Below are 23,671 nucleotides of genomic sequence, written 5' to 3'. Positions count from 1 at the left end.
ATGAATGAAATGAAAGTATATAAATAAATAGGCTAAATGTGAAATTTCTTAAATGTAAAATGAAAAGTGACCGGATAAAAGAAACTAAATAACCAAACATTTTGGTGAACAAACACACATTATAGATAACTAGCATTTGCCTTCTTGACCCACTTTGATAGGAGTCTAATCGTCCCGTACAGTCGCGTGCACCGTGCAGCCCCTCCCCTCTCCACGCGCTGCTACTGAACACACACAAGACTACACGCGCACTAAAAACATGGCGGATAAACACTAACCCTCACACTTGAGAAATCACACAAAAACCTTTCCGCGCAAGGTAAACAGTCCCCTTCCTACCGTCCGTAATAATTGCATATCAGTTATTACACCACTTTATAACTTTACTTTCAAAAAATTGTAGAGGAAAAACACAAAAAGTGACTAAAGAGAGTTGCTAGAGGTTAGCATTTAGCTAATGCTTGTTGTATATGCATTAGAGGTGAAGTATTGCCTTACAATAATAAAGACCCAAATAAGTGTATTTTACTGTCTGTTTCTTATGATCGAGGTCAGTATAGCGTAAGGAAATATGAAATTGTAAAATGCGATACGAAACATGGCATGGTGCTACGTAGCATAGCAGCATATTTGTTGAGTATGGTGTTTTGTATGCTTTGTTCTTAAAAGTCTATTGTTTTATATCGTCAAATGCACTTAAATCATCCCTAAAGAGTTTGGCGTGATTTTAAACGTACAAAAAAAAAGAATAAGCTTTTGTTCGAGTTGTCGAGTTGGAAGAGTGTAGCTTCCCAGTGAAATGAGGTTGTGTTGGTTTGTGAACGAATCTTTTAAGTGAACGATTCGTCCATTTCCACGTATCGACTCGCCTTTCATGCCTTTGTAACACGAGTGAATCTTTTTCCAATGAACCGATTCAAAAGATTCGAGCCACTGGGATGAATCAAATCCCCGCCACCACCGCGCTGTCATTTATGGAGAGGGAGGGACTGTGTGTTTGGCGCTCAAAGGCGCCCTGCTTTTGAACAGAGAACTGGAAAACTGGGAGACAGGGAGCCATCTTTTGAGGTATCTGTACGCATACAGTTAGTTTTTATTGATTTAATCTGCATTTAGACATGAGAGAGGGGTGTACGAACACAGAAATTATCAGATGCAGAATAACTTAGAAATGTTATTGACTGCTGGTTTAACGGGATCTTATCGTTTATAGTATTATTATCTTGTTGTTATTGTATTATTATTCATTTGAATATGAATGATTCCGTCTCTCTAACAGCACTGCCCAAACATGTTGCTTGTTGTTTACCACTTCACATTGACCTTTTGGGTCATTGCTGGTTGTTAAGCGTCTGACCCAACGACCCTTTGGCTCAGTCCAGAAAGAAAAATGGTAAAGTGGTCAATTTGTGTAAGAAAAATTACCTTTTGGCTAGTTGTTTTATCTATGTCCATGTTATTGTCCTTTGGGGAATATATCTGGCAATGTTCAATATGTTAAGAATGAGAGACCAGTGACAGCTGACCAGGACAACAGTTCACTTCCTGAGAGACAGACAGGCCAGATCGAACCACAAAAAATCAATGTAACATCAATGTAATAAGCAGATTTAAAATCTCAGTTTTGTGTTTATGTTTTGCAGAGAGGTTGAAAAAAGCAGGATCATGAAGAAACCTGTACCACAGAAAGGTGAGACTCTTATTTGTTCAGAACGTTAATATTTATTTATAAATAATCTTTTTTTTTATAGAAAATATTGGAAGTTTTTAGAATGTATAAACAAATAATATTTTATATATAAATGTATAATGTCACATTATGTTACTTTGATTATGTCAGATTGTCACTGACAGATTAATATAAACTCAATATAACTGACACTTCACAAAACCTAATAATGTCAGCCAGGTCGAGAATTTTACATGGGTGACATTTGAACGAACACAGTTCATACAACAATGTTTAGTTTGCGAGACAAAAAAACACATGATTAATGTAAGATGCAGGGCTCAATGCTAAGGATTGTTTCTATTATTTATAAAACCATAATTTATCTAAATTAAAATAACTGTTTTCATTGTTCTAGACCCATGTAAACTTGTATTCTAATAAATAAGGTTGATTCGACACCAACATTTTAGATACCGGTGAAATTTCAAAAATCTCGATTCCAAAATCGACACCACAGCAAAATATACTAGCCTAAGTAAAATAAGAACAAATAAACAAATTACAAGCGATAGCACAAATAAATACAATATACCAAAATACAATGTACAAATTATATACAATATACAAATTAAATAAACTGTGCTTCTTCAGTGTTCAGTGTTTTTTCAAGTAGGTCTAACAGTATTCAGGTAAGAAATACTACCGAAATTGAATAAAGTAATTAATGTAAACTAACATTCCAAAGTCTTCACTGTGCAAATTAAATATATAGATTCATTGTTATTAAAGTAACAAAATTTGCTGAGTCAAGAAAAGAGCAGTGAAAATTTACTCATTTGAGTTTTTTTTTCTTTTGACCTAATTCACTAATCTAATGTATTGACACATCTGATTTTCAACAATTATTTACGTTCACTTAAGACATGACAGAGAATATGAAACGAAGATACTCGGCAAGATTAGCATCTTGTCATAATTTCAATAATGAAAGTTAATATTGTTATCAGGGGAGATATTTTGACTTAGTGATTTTGAAGTGTTTTCCTCTCCCAGTAGCTATTGAGTGGAAAGATGGTAGACGGATCAAGCATGCTCGCAGTGGTCGCCCCTCTCGCGTGCCATCACAGTACCAAGGTAGCAACCTCACTACAATTAAATAATTCAAATATCAGTATGTCTTTTATATTTATATATTTATAATATTAAATTTAATATAGTTAATCAATATTATACAAATAGTGCCATTTTATTCTCCAAATCAGCATGATTACATATGTGATATTTTTATACAACAGTTCAATAAACAATGTAATATTAAGTGACATACATTTTAGACATAATATTTTTGCTTTATTTCGCCAACGAAAATAGTTCCAAACAAAGCCACAGCACAGTTTTGTGTCTCTGAGCAACACACGGTGTTGTTTCCTTACTGAATGAACGAATCGTTTGAATGAATGATTCAATGACTCACTTATTAAGACTATTGCTGCATCCCAATTAGCCTACTTATACTATGCCCTAAAACTATATATTCTTTTTGTGAAGAAAAAGTATATACTTTTGAGTTTAACTTTTCAGTTAAAATCCTCCACATAAAATATAATTTAATTTCCTTCCATTTCGGAGAGAAATGTAGTAGCACGTTGATCTACCAGGGAGAGCTTTCCTCATGTGTTTACAATTTGCATAATGATGCATTTCAAAGTTAATGACCAAACGTATCCTCACTAAAGTTCACAATGCTGTTGCAGTCAGATGACATATAATGTGGATAACATTGAATAAACATCTTTTCCTCTGGTTAGAAACTAATTATTAATCACTCAAACCCCTTTATCTAATGCTGCCTTTACGTGTTATCGGAATTATCGTAAATACTAGTTTCCTAGTTAAAAAATTGGACATGAACGAGAGGTCAAGTCAAAACTTGAATGCGATGAGCTCATAATCACGACTTCAGAAGGTGGAAAGTAGGAAATTTCCGATTTTTGGAATACTCATTTCAACTCATTACGATTTGGACACACTAATTCTAATTTCGAATGCTATTAAAGACGGAGAGTATGCGAATTGGGACGCAGCATATGCATCGCTTATTAACAGTTAGGGCTGCACGATTATGACAAAAATCATAGTTGTCGATTATTCCCTTGAAATTGTAATTGCGGTTATTAATTACGATTATCACAATTTACATGAAATGATGTTTTCAATAGCTTTATACCATTGTTTGAAGCAACTGTATGCCATATTTTTATATGAAAATAAACAAGTTGAAAACACTCTTCCTGAAAAACTTTTATTGCTTTTCTATAAGCCCCAGATGTCAACTATACATTGGTTTGTTTCTTATTTAAATAAAAAAAAAAGTTAAAATATTATGCATGGTATAAAGTTATACTAAAACTAAAATTAAAACAATGGAAAAATACCTATAAGATAATCTGTTGAAAAAAAAAAAAAAACACACATCTTAAGCACGCAGAATAAATGGGACTTTTTTCTTTTTTGTAATTGTGCCTTTGTACGATTACATAATTGTGGCATCCATAATTGTAATCACGATTAGGAATTCGATTAATTGTGCAGCCCTATTAACAGTGACTTGCTCCCACCTACTGGTGGTTTTAATTTCACATTCAAAGTATATTTTCATCATTTTTAAATAATTTCAAATATCAGTATTCAACGTTTTATGTTTAAAACATCAAAAAATTATATATGCATTTGTGACTGCAGGTTCAATGCATTTGTCACCTCTGAGCTGCATTAAAAGTGTAAATACATCTAAATGCCACTTAAGATGCAGGTTCTGTTTTTCCTCTGCATTGCAAAGATTAATTTTGTTGATACTGATTTCATTTGATTGGTAACAGCCCTATTGTGTCTTATTAGTCTAATTGAATTTATTGATTAAATGTAAGAATTTGACACAAAAGATGATGCATACATTAATTAGGTTATAAAAAAAAATCCTTTAAAAAAGGTAAAAATGACCATAAACGGTTAAAGTCAATTTAAACTTATTGGAAAAGATCATTTCTATCACTACTCCGAACAAACCTCAACACAGAATATGAAGAATATAAAAAATGTAGGAGTCGTCTGTCCACAGCAGTCCTAAACTTGCCAAGGTACCAGCACAATAAACACACTCAGCAAAATATTGTCTAATTATTGTTATCAATAAAATCCCAGAAAATATTGAGATATAATTTTTGGTCAATATTGCATAGTCATATATTTTTGTTAATCATTAATCATTCAGGTTTAGACTATATCTCATTGTAAACCATCATGTTGGTAGTCATGGAATGGAATGGTAGACAGGATAAAGACAGATGCCTAAGGTCATAAAAGTCGCAAGAATTCCAATATGACTGTTCATACTGAGTTCGCATTGCAAAACATCAGACCTGTATCTGATCTGGTACAACATATGGAAGTGGCCCAAATCAGATTCCATTTGGTTTGTGCCAATCACAGTGTTATGGGGGAAAAAAACTCACGTATGAGTAAAAATAATTGGATGTGGGCCACTTTGCCTGCAGTCTGAACGTAGCCTAAGAGTCGTTTGATGCTGACATGTTTACCTTTATTTTTAAGGGCATTTCAGTTGGGAGAAGTACCTGAAAGAGACAGGAGCAGTCGCTGCTCCTGCTCACTGCTTCAGACAAGTGAGTCTTTTCATGCACACATGCAACTGTGGAACACATCATTATTATGGATCAATTTTAAATGTCATACTACCACATTAAGAAAAAAAAGTTGACCCTTATTCTCAGAGCACGACCCCTCCAGTGAATGAGTTTAAGGCTGGCATGAAGCTGGAAGCTCAGGATCCTAGAAACACTACATCGACCTGCATTGCTACAGTGGTGGGCCTGACGGGTTCTCGCCTTCGTCTGCGACTGGACGGTAGTGACAACAAGAACGATTTCTGGCGCTTAGTGGACTCTGCAGAAATCCAGCCCATTGGCAACTGCGAGAAAAACGGAGGCATGCTGCAGCCACCACTAGGTCTCTAGAATCTCACAATTTTAAAACTTTGATTCTATTCACAGTGAAATCTGCTTGTTAAGACATTAAGACATCATGTCATTAAGACATAACAAATATTGTGTCCGGGTCCAAACCTCCAGAATGCTATCTCAGCAGTATTTATGAGCACTATTTATGTAAAGCTTTTAAAAACTCACAGTTTATACTACAGTCTCTGGATTCATGGCATCCTGGACACCAGTATTTTAACGATTCTGAAAAGATGAATCACTGTTTGGCCAATGGAATTTTTGGTATGGACAAAAAGGTCAGGATCATGATGTTTCTGTAGTATTACAGCACACCATTTACTTTTGGTTTCTGATAAAGTGCTTGGACCCGGAAACGGCGACGTGTCACGTCAGAAGTAACAAGTGGATAGATTTTTTTTTAAATCATTCAAGTGAAGATAATTGATTTTACTCCATTAGTGCCATCTTTTGATTTTAGGTAAAGCACAATACCTTACATGTTTTTAATAATGCAAAAGAGAAAATTAAACAGAGCACAAAAAGATTGTGTCTCTTGAAACACAAGTAATAATCAGCAACTTCCTTGCCTTCATAAAAATATGTTTTGATCAATCTGGAGTGATATTCGACTGTGAATGTTCTGCATTGTTCTCCAGGGTTTCGTCTGAATGCATCATCATGGCCCATGTTCTTATTAAAAACACTCAACGGAGCAGAAATGGCCCCAGCCCGAATCTTTCACAAGGTATCTGTTGCTAACAGCAAATAAACAAACACACACAATAGGTTCAAAGACAAGATCAGTGTTTTTGTTCACATATTAATTTAACATGTTCTGGTCATTTGATGCTAAAAGAAGCAAAGCGTAAATGTTTGCCTTTCATTCTTTTTGTCTGCTATGTTTCTCTTTCACTCACTTTCCCTGCATCTCTTTGCCCCTCCAGCAAGAGCCACCTGCCCCAGAGCAGAACTGTTTTGAGGTGGGGATGAAGCTGGAGGCTGTTGACAGGAAGAATCCTCACTTCATCTGTCCTGCCACAGTGGGCGCGCTGCGGGGTGTGGAGGTGCTGGTCACCTTTGACGGCTGGCGGGGCGCTTTTGATTACTACTGCCGCTACGATTCCAGAGACATCTTCCCTGTCGGCTGGTGCACACTTACTGGAGACAACCTGCAGCCGCCAGGCACTAAAGGTATGGATCAATTTGTATGAATTCAGACTCTATTATTCGGACAAGTGTTTGCATTCACGTTCATGCACAGAGAAGATGTTGAAGAACAAAATACCTAATTTAAACGGTTTCAAAATTTATGATAATATGAAATGTTTCTTGAGCACTAAACAGCATATTAGCTTGATTTCTGTAGGATCATGTGACACTGAAGACTGGAGTAATGATGCTAAAATTTCAGCTTTGCCATCACAGAAATAAATTATATTATAATAAATATATTATTAAATTGTAATAATATTTCACAATATTAGTGTTTGGATTTTTTGATCAAATAAATGCAACCTTTGTGAGCATAAGAGACTTCTTTTACAATATATATATATAAAAAAATCTTACCGACCGAACTGTATACAACTTTTAGAGTCTTGCCTATGAGTTTGGGACTCGTACCTATTGTTGTCTGGTAAATGAGAGGGGTTTTAGGGAGTTGAATCAGTAGCTATCTTTCCATCACCCTGTTTTTATGTGCATTTTGAAGTATCGCATCAGAAACAAATGATGAAAACGCCAAATTAAAAAAAAAAAAAAAAAATCCCTTAATTCGCAAAAAGGTTTTTGCACTCGCTTGAGGTGGTTTTTGACTTTTGTGAAAAAGAGTTAATGCAAATAATGGGAGATGGAAACGCATTTGCTGAATAAAATTCTGACATAGCGAACATTAAACCCACATTGCTAATCGTCTGTTTCCGCTGATGGTGTTTTATCAAAGACTATAGATATAGAAAGACGGTTCACTCCTATTAGTTATGAATGGGAGAAACTACAACACGCAATATGGTGGAAGTAAAAGAGCCAATTGCTGACTGATCAAGTCATTGCGTCATTGCAGCTGCGTTAGAAACTCCCATAGAAGCATGAGACTTTCACTTAGGACTTCACATGCGCATTGGCTCGTCTAGCCTGAAAAATATGCTTTTTTTAACGCTATCTGAGCATAAGAAACAACATTTATGGGACAGTTCATGTCAGATTTTGTTGCTGATCTGAAATATGTTATTTAACTGTGAGTTCGCCAAGCAGTTTTTGAGATTTCAGGATTCCCCCATTCAAATAGATAAGATTTGGTCTTGGATGCTTGAAATAGCTGCCTGGAGGCATTGCAAATAATGCCGCCGAGTGAACAGACTTTTCTTGAAAGGGACTTTGTGTTTTATTTACCAATACCACAGTCATCCGCTCGAACAACTTGATAGAAACGCAGCTAATTGTTAATTTTTTTTTTTTTTTTTTGTGCAAACTTTGATTTGGAATTCTTGCACGTTTGGATGGAAACCCAGCTAGTGACATAATGAAAAAGAACTTTATGCAATTTACATTATGTACGTTTATGTTTGTTGCAAAGGTGAGAACTGGCGAACGTTCAACATAAAACTTTAATAACAAAATAAACATAAACAACAAACTGAAAGTAAAGCGGCACCCCTTCACGGACGACTGCCGCATAAACTAAAACAAGACAACATAATAAAGTCAAGGCCTGATCCTCATCCTCCACTGTTGTCACTCCTCCTTTTATCCTTCTGGAGCTCCTCCATGGGACGTGAGACCGGTGTGGCTCATTAGCACTTGCGCCTCTGGCCTCACTCTGTTCCCACAGCTCTCAGCCCTACTCTCCTTGCAACAATGTTCTTAATGTTCTTAGTGGATCTTATGATACAAAACCAACAGGGAAAAATTGAGGTAAAAAATATAAATAAAAAGGTGTTTTAAAGGGATAATTCACCCCCCAAAAAAGTTTGGAACAATATGAAGGTGAGTAAATGATGTCTGAATTTTCATTTTTGGGTGAACTATTCCTTTAAGCAATAAAGGCATTTGATAGAGAGAAAATCAGAGAGAATTTAAGGGTTTTGGTTTACAATGGTTTGGCATCCACCCAGCTGGCACAGCTGCAAACCCTGTGCCCAATAGCGGGCCTCGCTGGTGTGACCGTTTGAGTGGGATGAGCGAAGAGGGTTAAAGAGACAACGCAAGGCCAGCGAGTTTGGCAGAGGAGGAAAAACCTTGTCAGGCCTCTAAATTCACACTAAACTTCACAGCTATTTGTGGTAAGCAAGTTGTTATGGTGTTTTATTTTTGAATATCTTCATGCTTGAAGGAAAGGAAATAAGTAAACGTATCAGTCTGGGATGGAGCCAAAACAAACTCCACCATTTGTGTATAAATGACTTGCAGGTTAACAGTACTAGAAAGATGGTTGTCGTGTCACTATCAGCAGACTTTAAAGCTTTAGAGAGAGGATCGAAACTAAGGGGCAGGAAGGAAGTGAACTGACTGAGAGAATAAGATGCCACAAATTGACACGCACTGCAAGATCAAGAGCAGACCCTTGTTCTGTGAGGTCGTGTAGTCTTCATTTCCCAGAGTTGGATGAGTACAAACTGCAATCATGGCCTCATTAACAGGTCCGTAAAGCTCTGAAGTGTTTGTGTGTGTTTGCTCTTATTTGGTTGAATTTGATAATTTGATTCTTCTGGTATTTTTTGTTTACTCAATTTTTTTGTCTAAAATTAAATTTTGATAAATGTTTAATTTGTGTAAAGTTCATAAACTTTTCATTCTGTGTTGCTTTTTTTGTTTTCAAGAATCTCAATTCAGATGTTTAAATCTTTCTCTCCATTTTTCTTGAATTCTCTCTCCCTTCCTCTTTTCTTGTGCTCGCTCTCACATTTTGTTTTTCATCTGTGTAACACTTCAGAGGCCCCCAGCACCAAAATGTGTAACACAACTCGTTTCTTTGTTAAAATGGCTCAAAGAAAAATGGGTCAGCTCTCCACACAAAGCCTGCCTCTCTTCATTTTCTGCTTCTGTTTGTTGCTGCACGTTGTGTTGTATTGTCCTGTTTTATCTGTAGTTTCTTTCTTTCTCTCTTTCACTTAATTTCATGTAATTTTTTGCAGTTGGGTTACCGAAGACGCTAGGTGCACTTGGTGCCCTACCAGATGGTGGCATAGAGGGGACAGGCATGCCCCCTACACCAGGCCGACCCCCACCCCAGAAGAAACGTAAGCCTGGCCGCAAGAAAACCAAACTATCCGGGCCCTGGGGTCAGAAAGGAACACTTGGTTCCCAGACAAGTCAGCCTGAAAAGGAACTGGAATCTATTAAAATCCCCAAAAAACGAGGCCCCAAACCAGGAAGCAAGGTATAAAAGTATTTAGAGTCATTACAATATGAAAAGTAGTTGATAGTAGGGTTGTGCAATATTGACATAAAGTTCGCAGCAGTGACAAAAATGAACTTTTCCAATAAATTTAAATTGATTTTTACCTTTTTATGGGCATTTTTACCATAAGACTCAGCTCAACACACAAAGACTGTTTTTTCTTTCGACTGAAGCAGATTTAAATACTTACACATGGAATTTAAACACCAACTGTAAATACCGACTAAATGCAACTGGCTCTGACTCGACGTGTTTGGGCATGATCAGCCGTAAGTATCAAATTACATTCATAATGGCCTTAAAATCATTAAGCGTGTCCCCTGCTTTAGATGTATTTACACAGACTGTTTAATGCAGCTCAGAGGGGACATGAATGCATTTAACCTGCAGTTATAATTGCATAAATAATGTTTGTTAATTGTTTTTAAAAAATATTAATTGAATATTGAAATATGAAATTAGAGCTGCACAATTCTGGATAAATTGAGAATCACATTTTGTTTTGTTTCAAACTGAGATTTATTCTTCCACAATTCTGAACAGACAACTAAGCAAAATAACATAATTTACTAAAGGTTCTGACAAAATGTTCATTGCTGCAGTTTATTTAAAATGTTGAATTAATCTGAATAAATTATTTTAAAAAATCGATTTGAATGAATGATTCAATGACAGATATTTCAACAGTCACTTGTCGCCACCTGGTGGTGTAACAATGTAATTGATACAATCGTTATTTGAAGCGCCATGTTGCATTCAAAAGGTCATTTACTCTATTTTGAACGCTACCGTAGACCTATATCCAAACTATAAACTTATATCCCAGTACACTTCTATGATAATGTTTTGTAACACAGAAATAATGATACTGTGTGGTTGAAAAGACTGTTTGTGAAGCTGTTTCATACTTATAGTCATTCCACTACTCTGCATCTCACGTTTTTAAATGCAGAAAGACATTCTGGTGCTTTAAAAAGTTAAGACACAAGTCAACATCATATTAGCTAGCTATAGTCATATCCACTAGGAACAGCATGGTGGGTAAACACAATGTTTGCTGTAAGTTTAGGAGGCCAAAGATTGCTAACCATGCTTTGTGTGAATGAGATGCAATTCCACTAATGTATAGACAGTAAACTATCCATTTAGTTTCCATATGTTTTGCTGGGTCAATGATAAGGTGAATGTTGTCTTATAAAAATATGTTTAGATTAAATTATTAAGTTGGTATTATTACAGTTTTTAATTTGACATTTTTGAAAGTGTTGTATTTTTTTTTATGTTGTCTTCTAGCTAAGCTGGGCCAAAAGGACAGCGTGGCTTGAAGGAGCAATTGGAGGTCCTGGTAGACCTATCAGTAAACCCAGAGGCAAACTGCCAGCCAGCTGGGCCCAGAAAGTGCAACAGAACCCAACAGAACCCATCAAGATCCCAAAAAAGAGAGGCCCCAAACCTGGCAGCAAGGTGCAACTCTTCAGAAGACTAATATTAATAAACCAAATCAAAAACTATAAGGCATTGTTATTTGTGCAATTTGACCTGACTGTGCTTATTTGTTTGTATACAGAGAAAGCCCCGATTGGTACCTAATCCTATGCCCACTTCCCCAAGCAGTAGCACTCCAGAGCCAGACACCAGCTCAGTTCCACTGGACAACGCCACCATTCCCAGCGCCGCCCTACAAGCCCCTACAGGTACTGCAAGTGTTTTAAATATTTTTAAATTAAAATATTAAAACAGTCCTTGTTGCATACTGTCTTTCCTAACAACTTCTCTGTGTCTCAGTATGCGTGTACTTGAATAAGTATGGAAAAGTAGGTCCCCATCTGGATGCACGGCGTATCCAGTCCCTGCCAGATCACTTTGGGCCTGGCCGTGCTTCCTCGGTGCTGCAGCAGTGTGTTCAGGCCTGTGTTGACTGTGCACATAACCAGAGCATAGTCTTCTCCTGCCTCAAACCAGGCCATGGAGGAGAGCTCATATCAGGTAAGCACACACAGAACCACAAAGCTAATAGAAAATACCGATTTTGACTTCTTGTTAGGACGGAATGTTTTAGGGACAATTTGTAATTGCGAATTTTCTGATAAAAATTGTGATTGCCATTTAAAATGCAATAAAATAAAGCTCCTGGTTTGTTGCACTTGTTTATAGGGCTGCACAGTTTGTAATTATATATAAATACGACAATAAATACGGTCGACGCATGTTGCGTTCCCAAATGCCCATTATAAACAACCCAAAATCAGAGCACATGCACAGTTGTGTTCTCTGAGGAGCATTTACATTTACTGCAAACTGAGATGCTCTGAGAAAAAAAGCAGAACACAGTGCTGCGCTTCACTCTGAATATTTATTTAATTCAATTGCAGATCATAGACTAATGATAACAACTGAATTTTGCCCATTTGACTTTTATAGCCTACTTTGAGCAGCAGCACCACACTCTAACACTGCCGGCAGTGAACAGTGTGACGTATGTGCTACGCTTCCTGGAGAAACTCTGTCACAACCTGCACTGTGAACCATTGTTCGGCAATCAGCCCGTCCCTCTAGGAGGAGTTCACTATGACAGCCGGACGTACACAGGTCAGCGCTCATGCGTGCAAACGCCGCTTGCACTCAGTACTATCTTTTGTGCCTTTTTGATCTTACAGTTGTGTAGACTTAAAAAGAGGGCCTTGTATATGTTGTAGAGAGGAGAAACTTTGCAGAAAGTCTGAGTTCTGGACCTGGTCGAGGCACTAAGAGATTCCATCAACATGACGCCTACCATAGCAACCCTGTACCGCACAAAATATCTAAAAACCACCGTATCTCCTCAGAAGGTATTTCACACTGTTCCACTGCTAAAACAGCATTTACAGTTTTTTTTTTTTTTTTTTCTCAATCGCTTTGGCACATTTTCCGAAACGGTCTTAACATCCTCTACACTGTTAGTGCAACTGTCACAACTGTTTGCTGGAACATCAGAACTCTATTGCATGTCTGGAAAATGTAGTAACTCACCCAAAACATTTCATTCATGCTTCAAAACCTAGTTATTGTGTCAAATTGGCCAATGCCACCAAAATAAAAAGTGTTTTTGTCATCATGTGAGCCACTCTGGTCAAAATGTTTAGATGTTTTTTCACCATGAAAATATTTGTTTGTTCTACTTTTTTGTTGACATTGACTGCTTTCTATACTACACAGGAATGTCAGTTTTGTCTAGCTGAATACTCCTGTACACACTGAGCTTTTTAGATACAGATTTCAACAGTAGGTACAAATTTACTGGGAAAAGTCAATACTGTAGTACACAAAAAGAAAATGATTTTTATATATTTACACAGTACATTTATTTTTGTAGAAATGTTACATGTAAACTGAAAATTCAAAGTTGATTGTTAATTTTTATACACTCTATTATGTCTTCTAACACCACCACCATGCATTCTTGCATATCTTCCTATTGCTCTTCCACATTTTCAGTTTACATGTAACACATTACAAAAATAAATATACTGTAAAAATACAAATGTATTTATACAGTACTGCTGTAGCTGCTGCTGTTTAGGGTTGTGATGTTCCTCCCTGTTCAAAAATGGTAGCAATTGTATTGGGCAAACTCCATATATATGATTCCAAACTTGATTGGTAAGATTGTGATTCTGATTGCATTACAATGGCAGGCCATTTGCCAATTTAACAGACATTACAAACATTCCATGTCAGATATTTGTAGAATATACATGCATGTCTTACAGATTTTGATCTACAAGCCATGTGCATTTAGTTATTGTGCAAATTGTAGACAATTGTACTTAGTCTTTTGCGGACACATGCCAAAACATGCAATTTGCTTAAATCAATAAGAAGTTCAAATCTGATGTGAACAAGAAACCAATTGTTCAGAGATCTGAACTTATTATTTGATAAAAAAATTTCATTTGAGAATTGATCCAAAGTGATTGAGAAAAACTGTATTGAGTGAACTCTAGATGTCTTTTGGTATTAAATGGTGTTTGTTTGTGTATTTTTGCACTTGATCAGAGCCCTTCCTGATAGAGAATGGGGTTGGCAGCTCAGAGGTCTTGGAGAAAACACATTTGTCTCCTGGACATGGCTTGTCAATGCGTCCCCTCTCTCAGAATAGCAGCTCACCGGGGAAACTACATCGTCTGGGCTCAACAGGTACAAAAATCAGCCTACTGTTGAAGATCATTTGCACACAGCGAAAATGATGGATTTCAAATCTGATTTAATCTTCAAAAGTTGTATTTCTGCACTATTTCTAATCAAATGTAAGTAGATTTGTGTCATTGACTCCTCTAGACAAAAAACATTCTGGATGGTTTACACAGACTTACGTAGTTTATGCAGCTTGAGTGCTGCTGTTAAAGCAAAAGGAGGACAAATATTAATAATTAAATTCAGCCATTTTTCAGTTTTATTTAAATTGCTATGCTGTTAATGTACTGAAAACAAATTATATGAGGAAAAATGTAAAATACAAGAATATTCACTTATGATTTCAGAGTTTTAGTCTCCACTGAAAACCTTTTTCGGGAATGTGATCATGTGAACAAATTATGGACTTCAAAAATTCAAAAGATCTTGATTTTTCACTGATTTGTCTTCTGACTGCTGCCCAGGTTCTGAACGCTTTCTGAGCTCAAAAGGAGAAAGCCCGCGACTTTGCGGACAGGACCCCAACCTGTGGACGGTGGAGGACGTCATGCAGTTCATCAGAGACATCGACCCTCAACTCGGACCACACGCAGACCTCTTCCGCAAACATGTAAGTGAAGAATACAGGGTCCCTGGGGGTCTCTAAAAAGTCTGGAATTCAGTTTGATCAAATTTAAGGTCATCAAAAGTCCTAAATATCTTAAATGGAATATCACACGTCTTTATTAATTTAAGAGTTCTTAAATTTGTGGACAGAAAAACAAGAATCACTATGCAGCCTAATGTGATTTATTAAAGGATTAGTCCACTTTTAAATAAACTTTTCCTGATAATTTACTCACCCCCCATGTCATACAAGATGTCCATGTCTTTTTTTCTTCAGTCGAAAAGAAATTAAAGTTTTTGATGAAAACATTCCAGGATTTTTCTCCTTATAGTAGACTTCAATGGGCACCAAACAGTTGAAGGTCAAAATTAGTTTCACTGCAGCTTCAAATTGTTCAGCACGATCCCAGATGAGAAATAAGGGTCTTATCTAGTGAAACCATTGCTCATTTTCTGAAAAAAAAAAAAGAAAATGAAATAAGTTTTAACCAGAAATGCTCATCTTGAACTAGCTTTCTTCTTCTTCTCCTCTATTAGAATTCCAGCAGTGTAGACGCTGCTAAGCGTATTACTGCCCTCCACAGGTCAAAGTTTGAACTAATTTTTATATGCAATATGCTAGTTCAATAGTATATAACAATTAGTTCAAACTTTGGCCTGTGGAGGGCAGTAATACAGTATAATACAGTAATACAGCTCTAAGAGAGCTAGTTCAAGATGAGCATTTAAGGTTAAAACTTATATAATTTTCCTTTTTTTTTTTCAGAAAATGAGCGATGGTTTCACTAGATAAGACCCTTATTTCTCATCTGGGATCGTGTTGAACAATTTGATGCTGCAGTGAAACTAATTATGACCTTCAACTGTTTGGTGCCCATTGAAGTCCACTATATGGAGAAAAATCCTGGAATGTTTTCATCAAAAACTTTAATTTCTTTTCGACTGAAGAAAAAAAGACATGGACATCTTGTATGACATGGGGGTGAGTAAATTATCAGGAAAAGTTTATTTAAAAGTGGACTAATCCTTTAAACTTTAAAAGGCGATAATTTATTTTAAATTAATTTGAGCGCTTCAAAGTCAAAATGTGGTGCTTTTGCGCATTTTACAGGCTCTTAATTCTAGATGCAATGAATGAATAGCATGCATTTATGTCAAGTGATTGCTAATGATCTACTGCTAATGAATTATCAATGTGTTTACTTGATGGTTTTTATATTGTATTATGTTGTAGATTGTTGTAAGAGTGCATATTTTAGCTCCCCTCATCGTTTTGAATGAGCAGCTAGAAGTAGTAAAGACATTTCAAAATAAGTGTCCTGGTGTATTTTGGGCTTGTTTAACAATGCAATTACAATAGTGTACTCATTATAATGTTAGGAATATGACAGTCCCAATCATAGTTATTATTGTTGCGCATTGCTGTTTTTGCTGCATGTGCATCGCTGGCGTGATGATCACCGGCGTGCTTTATTATCGCGTTAATTAACTTAACCAAATGCATCCTATATGAGATAAATCATATATATATAATATATATACACACACAGAATAAACATTATATTACAACTTACAATTGCACAAAATAAAAGGCTGCGAATGCACAAGTGAACTTATAGTCATGAAAGCGTAACTCCGTTGTGGATGGTCGCTTCTTGTAACAATGCGCTAAAACATGGGCACACAACAAATTCACAACATTCTTTTACAGTGTTTTCATTATAATTTAATGTAGCCTATATGGCAAACTTGTGCTGCACGTTGCACTTAAATGTATTTTCCTTTTCAAAGTTGATTTCAATCATTTCAAGCAATTCAAAATCATCATGGCGAACAGTACGCATCTGAAGTGTCTCAGCTGATGGGAAAAAATCGATTATTTATCGGCTTTAATAGATCGGCCAAATTTTCTTATCGGTTTGATAATGATAAAATTGAAAATGAACATATGTCGGCTGACATTGATATGGTGGCTGATATATCGTGCATCCCTAAAGTCGACCTCTAATTCCTATGTATTGATATATTAGTACATAAACCAATTTCAATATATATGTATGTATTGAATAAAACATGCCTTAGGGTGTAGTTCGATTAAAATGAACCCTGGTGCGATTGCTCTGTTAGTGCGGTTCATTTGAACGTGTGAATGCTGCCATCTGAACCCTGGTGTGCACCAAACAAGCGGACCAAGACCACTGAAAAGATGCATCTCGGTCCACTTCCAAACGAACTCTGGAGGTGTTCGAATGATATATGAACACAACACGGACCAAAGACATGTAAACGAACCAAAAACAGGAAGACCCTAAAATGGACAGAATCCTCACACGTCGGTTTTTATCGTCATAGTCGTGAGTTTGCCCATCAGAGGCATCAGACGTGCGTCTCCACGCAGCAGATCGTTTGTGTGTGAGACAGAGGGATTCCTGTCTCTGTTTTGACTACACATTTTATGCTCTTTACGACTTCCCAGCTGGCCAAAATACCATCATATGCAGGCTACGCACACACAACAAGCGCATTTACCTTAGCACACAGCATTGTTTTGGAAGTTCGTTAAGAACGGTCTCAAAATGGGCAATACGTCATAAAATCCGACCAATCGGGTTGTGAACGTATCCCCATGCCTTTAGGTTCGGTATCTTTCGGTTCGGTGATAAATTGCCAATCTGAACGCTAATCGCACCAGGACTGATTTATTTTTTTTGGTCCAAACAAACCGAACTACAAGTGTGAACGCACCCTTAAAGGCTTAGTTCACCCAAAAATAAAAATTCTGTCATTATTACTCACCTTTCACATTGTAAACACAGAGCAGCTCTTCTGGGTTCTATGTCAGATTGCCGGCTCAGTATTGGCTGGCTCCTGCGTCAGCATTACACATGAATAGCATTGGAGACTGACATGAAAGTGAAGCAGTATTAAGTACCTCATTAAATGTCTTAAAGGTCTTAATGTCTTATGATTTTAAAAACTCTGCAGATACCCTGGAATATAGAGATTACTGAATTACTGTCTCCTGTGTTCATGTTTTTACTTCCTATGATGCCTTTTGAAGACTTGCAGTCTGAAGCTTGAGTCTTGAACTCTGCACACCCTGTGCAATTTTTTTTGATGTAGCATGCTCATTGATGGTCGATTTGTTTTACGATGAATCTCATCCTCTGACAAAGTACTGACAGTGTCACAGAAAACATTCTGACAATACATAACATTTTTATTGTAGATTTTGTGTCTAATATCCTTTCACACATGAATAATATTCTGTCTTATTGTTTATGCAATAAAACATCTTCTCCTGGTGTTACAGGAAATTGATGGCAAAGCTCTCCTCCTGCTCCGCAGTGACGTCATGATGAAATACATGGGGCTGAAGTTGGGTCCCGCCCTTAAACTCACCTTCCACATTGACAGACTGAAACAGGGTCGTTGACCTTAATGGCACTCAAATGAGTTTCTCTCTGATCCTCGACCTTTACCCCTTTCAAGCACATTTCAAGATGCACGACATGCTGGGATCCTTATGTCCCCCAGTACTGTAGCAGGTGTCGGCAAGCTTTCGAGCTCCGCCCATCTCTTTTCCCTCCCTTTTGTTCGATACTCCCTTTCTCCTGGTTTAAATGCATTCTGTTGTTAATTAAAGCACTGTTATGACCGTTTTTATGACGGAAATCCTCACGGTTATTCTCACATTACACTCACGGTTGTTTTTGTACCGTTCCAGAACATTTCACACGTTTTGACTTGACTGAAGCAGTGAAGTGGACAGTATACAGGCCAGTTTTAGGCCTTGATTTTTATGACATATATGTTTAATTGTATATTATTTCACCCTACAACAATAAGGGTGTTTTGTATGGCTTTTTTTATACAAGAATTTGTATAAATTTTCTTCAATTAACTCCAGATAAACACTAGGATCTCCCCCATCAGGCCAGGGATACCTCCGGACTGACACCTCAGAGACCATTACTCAACCTCCATACTTTATACACAGCACACTTAGGAATTAAGATGCAGTCACACTAGACTTTGAGCATGTCAAATTACTTCAGAACAAATATGGGTAACAGGAATGATGTCACTCTCTATGCCATCAGTTTGAATCAATTAAATGACAATTAACATTACATTAAAAATGTTATATTATCTACTCCACTTTGCGGGAACACTGCAGGCAATACAGTTTTGAAGTTTCTATTCTTTGCATTGCTTTGAGCCAAAAGGTCAATCTGTGACAGTTAGGTACTCTGTTAATCAAATGTGTTTTTGTTACACCAATTGTCAGGACAAAACAAAGTGCAAGACTTCTTAGTATGTACTTGCATTCGTGTTTTGAGATGAATATGAAAGGAAGTCTAGTGTGACTGCACCTTTTCTGCTATTATACACTCTGCCTGTATTTTATACTGTGTTGATGTTTACATTGTCTCTCTTGTTTGTACTTTTTATACAATATGGTAGAGTGCATATGTTGACAACGTTATACTCCGTACGTTTCAAATAAAAATACGGAGTTTTTCCTCAGTTTCTTTTCTTTTTTGCCTCAGATCTCAGGGTAATGTTGTGTGGTTAGTTTCTATGGAATACATATTATATTTTGTGGGAGACTACAAATTTATTCTATTGCACTTATATACATAACATAAAATGAGCTTTGCTTGAAAAGTAGCTAGTTCACATATTGCATATCTTAACGCATTTTATTAGAACCTCATACCTAGATTTTTGTTTGTTTGATCAAAAATGACAAAAACTTAATTGTTTAAGAGTTTGTTGAAAGTGTTTTGGACTGTATTTGTGGCAAGTGTCATGTATGATGCTGGTTCACTACCTTTATCAACCACATGGGGGCAGAACAACCTTTTCTTGTTTCTTTTGTTCCATTCTGGCTGAAAAGCATATAGACCAGTCACCAGTACAAAGTCTCCAATTGGTAAAACTTTAGAAAGATAATATTTATGTCCTTTACGGTCTTAAAGCGATTTAATATAAAATATACAATGTTTTGTTTCAACCATGTGAATGTCATGTTTGGCCAGTAAGGTTCTAATATAGTAAAATAATAATCAAAATTAAAGCAACAGTTGTGAAGAATTGCACTATTTCTGAGTACCACAGCACATAGTGAAAGTGCTGGTGGCGGTTTTCACTGAGAGACATGGGTGCACGTATAGAGCCGAGTCGAGGGGATGTCATGTACTGTAAATCTTACCACATTATCAAAAAACAGGAAGGCGCCTTTCAGAGTGCAACACTTTGACCAAATCCCTCAGTCAAAGTCAGCATGTGCGCACACTACAATACACGACTACAGTGTGAATAACAGAGTCATGTGACTTACAAATCCCTCTGTAGTTTGTAGTGTGGAAAACCCCTCTCTATCATACTGGCTGTACCAACATGCTACAGAAACATTTTGGAGTTTCACTGCGCTGTGTGAGTGATTAGTACAACCGCTCCAGATTTTAGTCAGACCAAATATGTTTGCATCAGATCTTCAGAACTCTGTGTACTTTGATTAAATGTGCTTGAGTGTTCTGTAACATCCCCCAAAATACCCAGTGGTTTTAGTCAGGCTGTGCTAGATGTCATCAAGGTCTTATTTCAATTAATATATTATGGAGAAATGGAGTTTAACTGTAAGCAAACACCCACATTGTCATCAATCATTAAAATCTCTCACGTGGTCTACTTTCAAAACTTATTTCTTATGTCATCAATTTCTCAAAAAGGAATATTCCATGTTCATGACTCACTGTTCAATACAAACACTAACATGTTGCTAAGCTAACGTGCAACATTCTATTAAGCAATACAAAATGTACTGAAATTGTAATGAACTATTTGTTATCAGTAGCATACTAAATAAATTATATTGTAATCGATGACCGCGTCCAAAAACTGGAAAATGCTGCCTTCAGAGGGCACATTTCAAGGTAAAAAGGCATCAAGGCACGACCGAATCCAATGTAAGCTTCACTTCCTTTTTCCTGAGAGACCTTCATCTGATCGATTTCTGAAGGCAGCATAGATGTATCCTTCACTGCCTTTGATATCCCACAATCCTGTGTGTCCATTCTGTTACTGTTGAGCTAGAAAATTAAAGATGGTGTCTGAAAGTTGAGTTTGCTGGTCAGTTTGTGTGTAAATGTATGTTTTCCACTTTTGATGTCATTTCTAGCAAGAAATTACTACTGTAGTCATTAAATATTTGTTTAGTTTTCACCACTATTCTGCGGTAGATCATTAAACTGTTACGCTGCCTCAGAAGTTTGTCCGAAATTAGTTTCGTGAGATACCTTCATGCACAAACACTGCCTTACAAGTCATTGCCTGATGCCTAGGTTTTCGGATGCAGCCTACATTTCTCTCACCTCATCCACCATCTTGGATTTGCACTGCATTCTGGGATTGTCTTCTCTGTGAAGGATCCATGCGAGATATCTTGGGAAGCAGCATAATAGAGTACCTCAGGGATGACGTGTTTTTGTAGGCAAAACCTGGAGCGAGTTAGCATTTTAGGACTTCTGGTTCTATCACCCTAAAGTCAATGGGTTTTTGCTAAATCGCCTGAAATAAGGTCTGTGGTTAACAAAGCCTCTAAATATTTTCACGTTTTAATCTATGACATAAAACACACCAGTTATAACCCGCTTGTGATTTTTTTTAAACCTTTATTGTGTCTTAAAAACGGCGGTTGCAAACAAGTTGCTAAAAGGGACTACTTCCTTTGGCAGGGACTTTAGATGTCATCATGACAAACAGGACATTTGGACAGCATTTCTCATGAAAAAGTTGATAAGTATTCATACACAGCGCAGATCATAATCAGCGAGCATGTTTTTAAATAAAGTTGTTTTTTAAATAAATTTTGAGAAAGCTTGGTGGTGGTGACGTTGATCCGTGACCACGGTGTGTTATAGTCCGTTTATAGCCTACTGTTAGCTTTTTATATCTGATGACTTTATTTAGGCTTCAAAATGTATAAATGTTGTGTTAACTTGTAAAGATTATCTTGATAGACAAAACGTGTAAGTGTCATAACCCTTTGTTAAACACAGAGCTTATTTTTTGCGATTTTCCAAAAGTCTATGGGAAAAATGCATAGGCTTTCAATCGAGGGAACCTGTGCGCCGCTAACTTCCGGGTTGGCCTACAAAAACACATAATCTCTGAGGTACTCTATTAGCCTTAGCGTCTAGAATGCCTTGAAATCCACCTCACTAAGTTTTGGAACAGAACGATATTTAACAGAACTACTAAATGGAGGACTTTTTTCAAACAGGTTTCCTAAACACTCCCCATTCTTCATTGGTCGGACAAAACAGATAGCCCTACCCCAAACTCACACCATTGTATGAGCCACTGCTGCTAAGTTGGGCTGGTCAGAATTTCCATTTGATTACAAAAAATTTGCACTTTGTACATTAAATTCTTGTATCTATTTGGAAATGGTGTGAATTTTAATGTTTATCCCATGGACTTCCATTGAATGTGCTTGACTGTAAATGTGATTTTTACAAACTGACAGATAAGTGGAAATTCTTTTCTGCTGTATTTTCATTTGTACTGAACCCTTGAACATTTCACATCATCTCCACAAAGGACCATCAAGATGTGTCAAGAAACATAGGATCCAAACTGTGATTTTCAGTGTTTGCGATCACAGCAAGTATATTTAGAATTCAAAAGCATCCAGCAAACTCAGTGGTATCCAATCGGAAGAGCAGACAGGTGCTCTCTCAGCCAGACATGCTACAAATATAAAAATGTGTCTGTCAGACTCCTAGAATATTCTGAATGCTTAGAGCGCCGACACACTATTGTGTGCCAGAGGGTGCTGGGTTAGTTTCTACCATCTGTGATATGGGTTTTGACCACTTCCAGCCCCCACTCAATGTTTTTACAGCTTTACAGCTCGCCTAGTGCTGTTGCGCATCTCCTCTCAGAAACCGTGTTGTTCGCTGATGTTTGGGAAATGTTGTCTGGTCGTACGTCATTTGTCAGTGTGATAGTAATCTCTTGCGGGCAATATCAAAACCCACATGGCCTTCTCAATCTGCTCCTTCTCGATCTGCCAAAACAGTGTGCTTGAGTCTCTGCCACACTGCTCTGGAAACATTCGGAGCGCACACTTGGATGACCTCACCTGGATAGCTTGTGTTTAGCAGCGTCCATCTGCCCGTTGGTCGTTTATGTTAAATCCTGAGCTAAAGGATATCGGTAGTTCAACACTCGCCGATAAGATTAACACACAAGAGCTTAAATCCGCCCCTGCAGACACACACATGCACGCACAACACTGAACAAACAACAAACATTGCCACTCCTACCTCGGCTTGTTGAAGCTAGCCTGGCTGAGAGGTAAGCTTCACACAGGAAAATGAATAATTTACACAGTGCCCTTAACTTCAAAAGCCAAAGGCAATAAACTAGAAGGGGAGGGGAACGATGGGCTCAGAGCAAAGAGAAATCTCCAGCGATTTTAGCTGTCAAACACTCTCAGTGCCACGGCCTGCCTAAACATGTGTGGCATCATCATTTGCACATATATAATTAAGATATTAATATGTGTGAAGACCTGTGATGGATCAGAACATGAATATCCATAGTTGAAGGTGGTTATGATAGTCCTCTAATATGTCTACTAGGTCTAGATGAAGCTCATCCAGTGGTCCAAATTAGGTTTGCTTGATGGCAGTCAGGCGAAACAAGAGCAGGAAGTGCGGTCCATCACAATCAATTTCTTGCATATGTTCACACATGAATAGTAAGTGTGTGTGTGTGTGGGGGGGGGGG

At 37.2% G+C, this 23,671-nt stretch overlaps 1 protein-coding gene across 10 annotated transcripts; it reads left to right on the top strand.

The window, feature by feature from the left end:
• The first annotated feature begins 191 nt into the window (after positions 1 to 191).
• LOC125242986 (polycomb protein SCMH1) lies at positions 192 to 19,396 on the top strand. Of its 10 annotated transcripts, XM_048152154.1 has the most exons (18): positions 197 to 319; positions 924 to 1,068; positions 1,280 to 1,393; positions 1,644 to 1,690; positions 2,729 to 2,806; positions 5,282 to 5,352; positions 5,461 to 5,695; positions 6,345 to 6,433; positions 6,633 to 6,879; positions 9,822 to 10,066; positions 11,381 to 11,551; positions 11,655 to 11,781; positions 11,873 to 12,073; positions 12,509 to 12,676; positions 12,784 to 12,915; positions 14,123 to 14,263; positions 14,725 to 14,870; positions 18,180 to 19,396. In XM_048152154.1, the coding sequence occupies exons 4-18, from the start codon at positions 1,666 to 1,668 to the stop codon at positions 18,300 to 18,302; spliced, it is 2,199 nt and encodes a 732-aa protein (XP_048008111.1). In that variant the 5' UTR covers positions 197 to 319; positions 924 to 1,068; positions 1,280 to 1,393; positions 1,644 to 1,665; the 3' UTR covers positions 18,303 to 19,396. The 10 variants fall into 10 exon arrangements, with proteins under 10 accessions (XP_048008109.1, XP_048008106.1, XP_048008112.1 ...); XM_048152153.1 differs by lacking the exon at positions 1,280 to 1,393; XM_048152150.1 differs by lacking the exon at positions 1,280 to 1,393 and having other exon boundaries at positions 2,726 to 2,806.
• The last annotated feature ends 4,275 nt before the right edge of the window (positions 19,397 to 23,671 follow it).

The sequence above is a fragment of the Megalobrama amblycephala genome, linkage group LG13, assembly GCF_018812025.1.
Source record: "Megalobrama amblycephala isolate DHTTF-2021 linkage group LG13, ASM1881202v1, whole genome shotgun sequence".
Taxonomy (NCBI): Eukaryota; Metazoa; Chordata; class Actinopteri; order Cypriniformes; family Xenocyprididae; genus Megalobrama; species Megalobrama amblycephala.
This window is presented reverse-complemented; position numbering and strand designations above follow the sequence as displayed.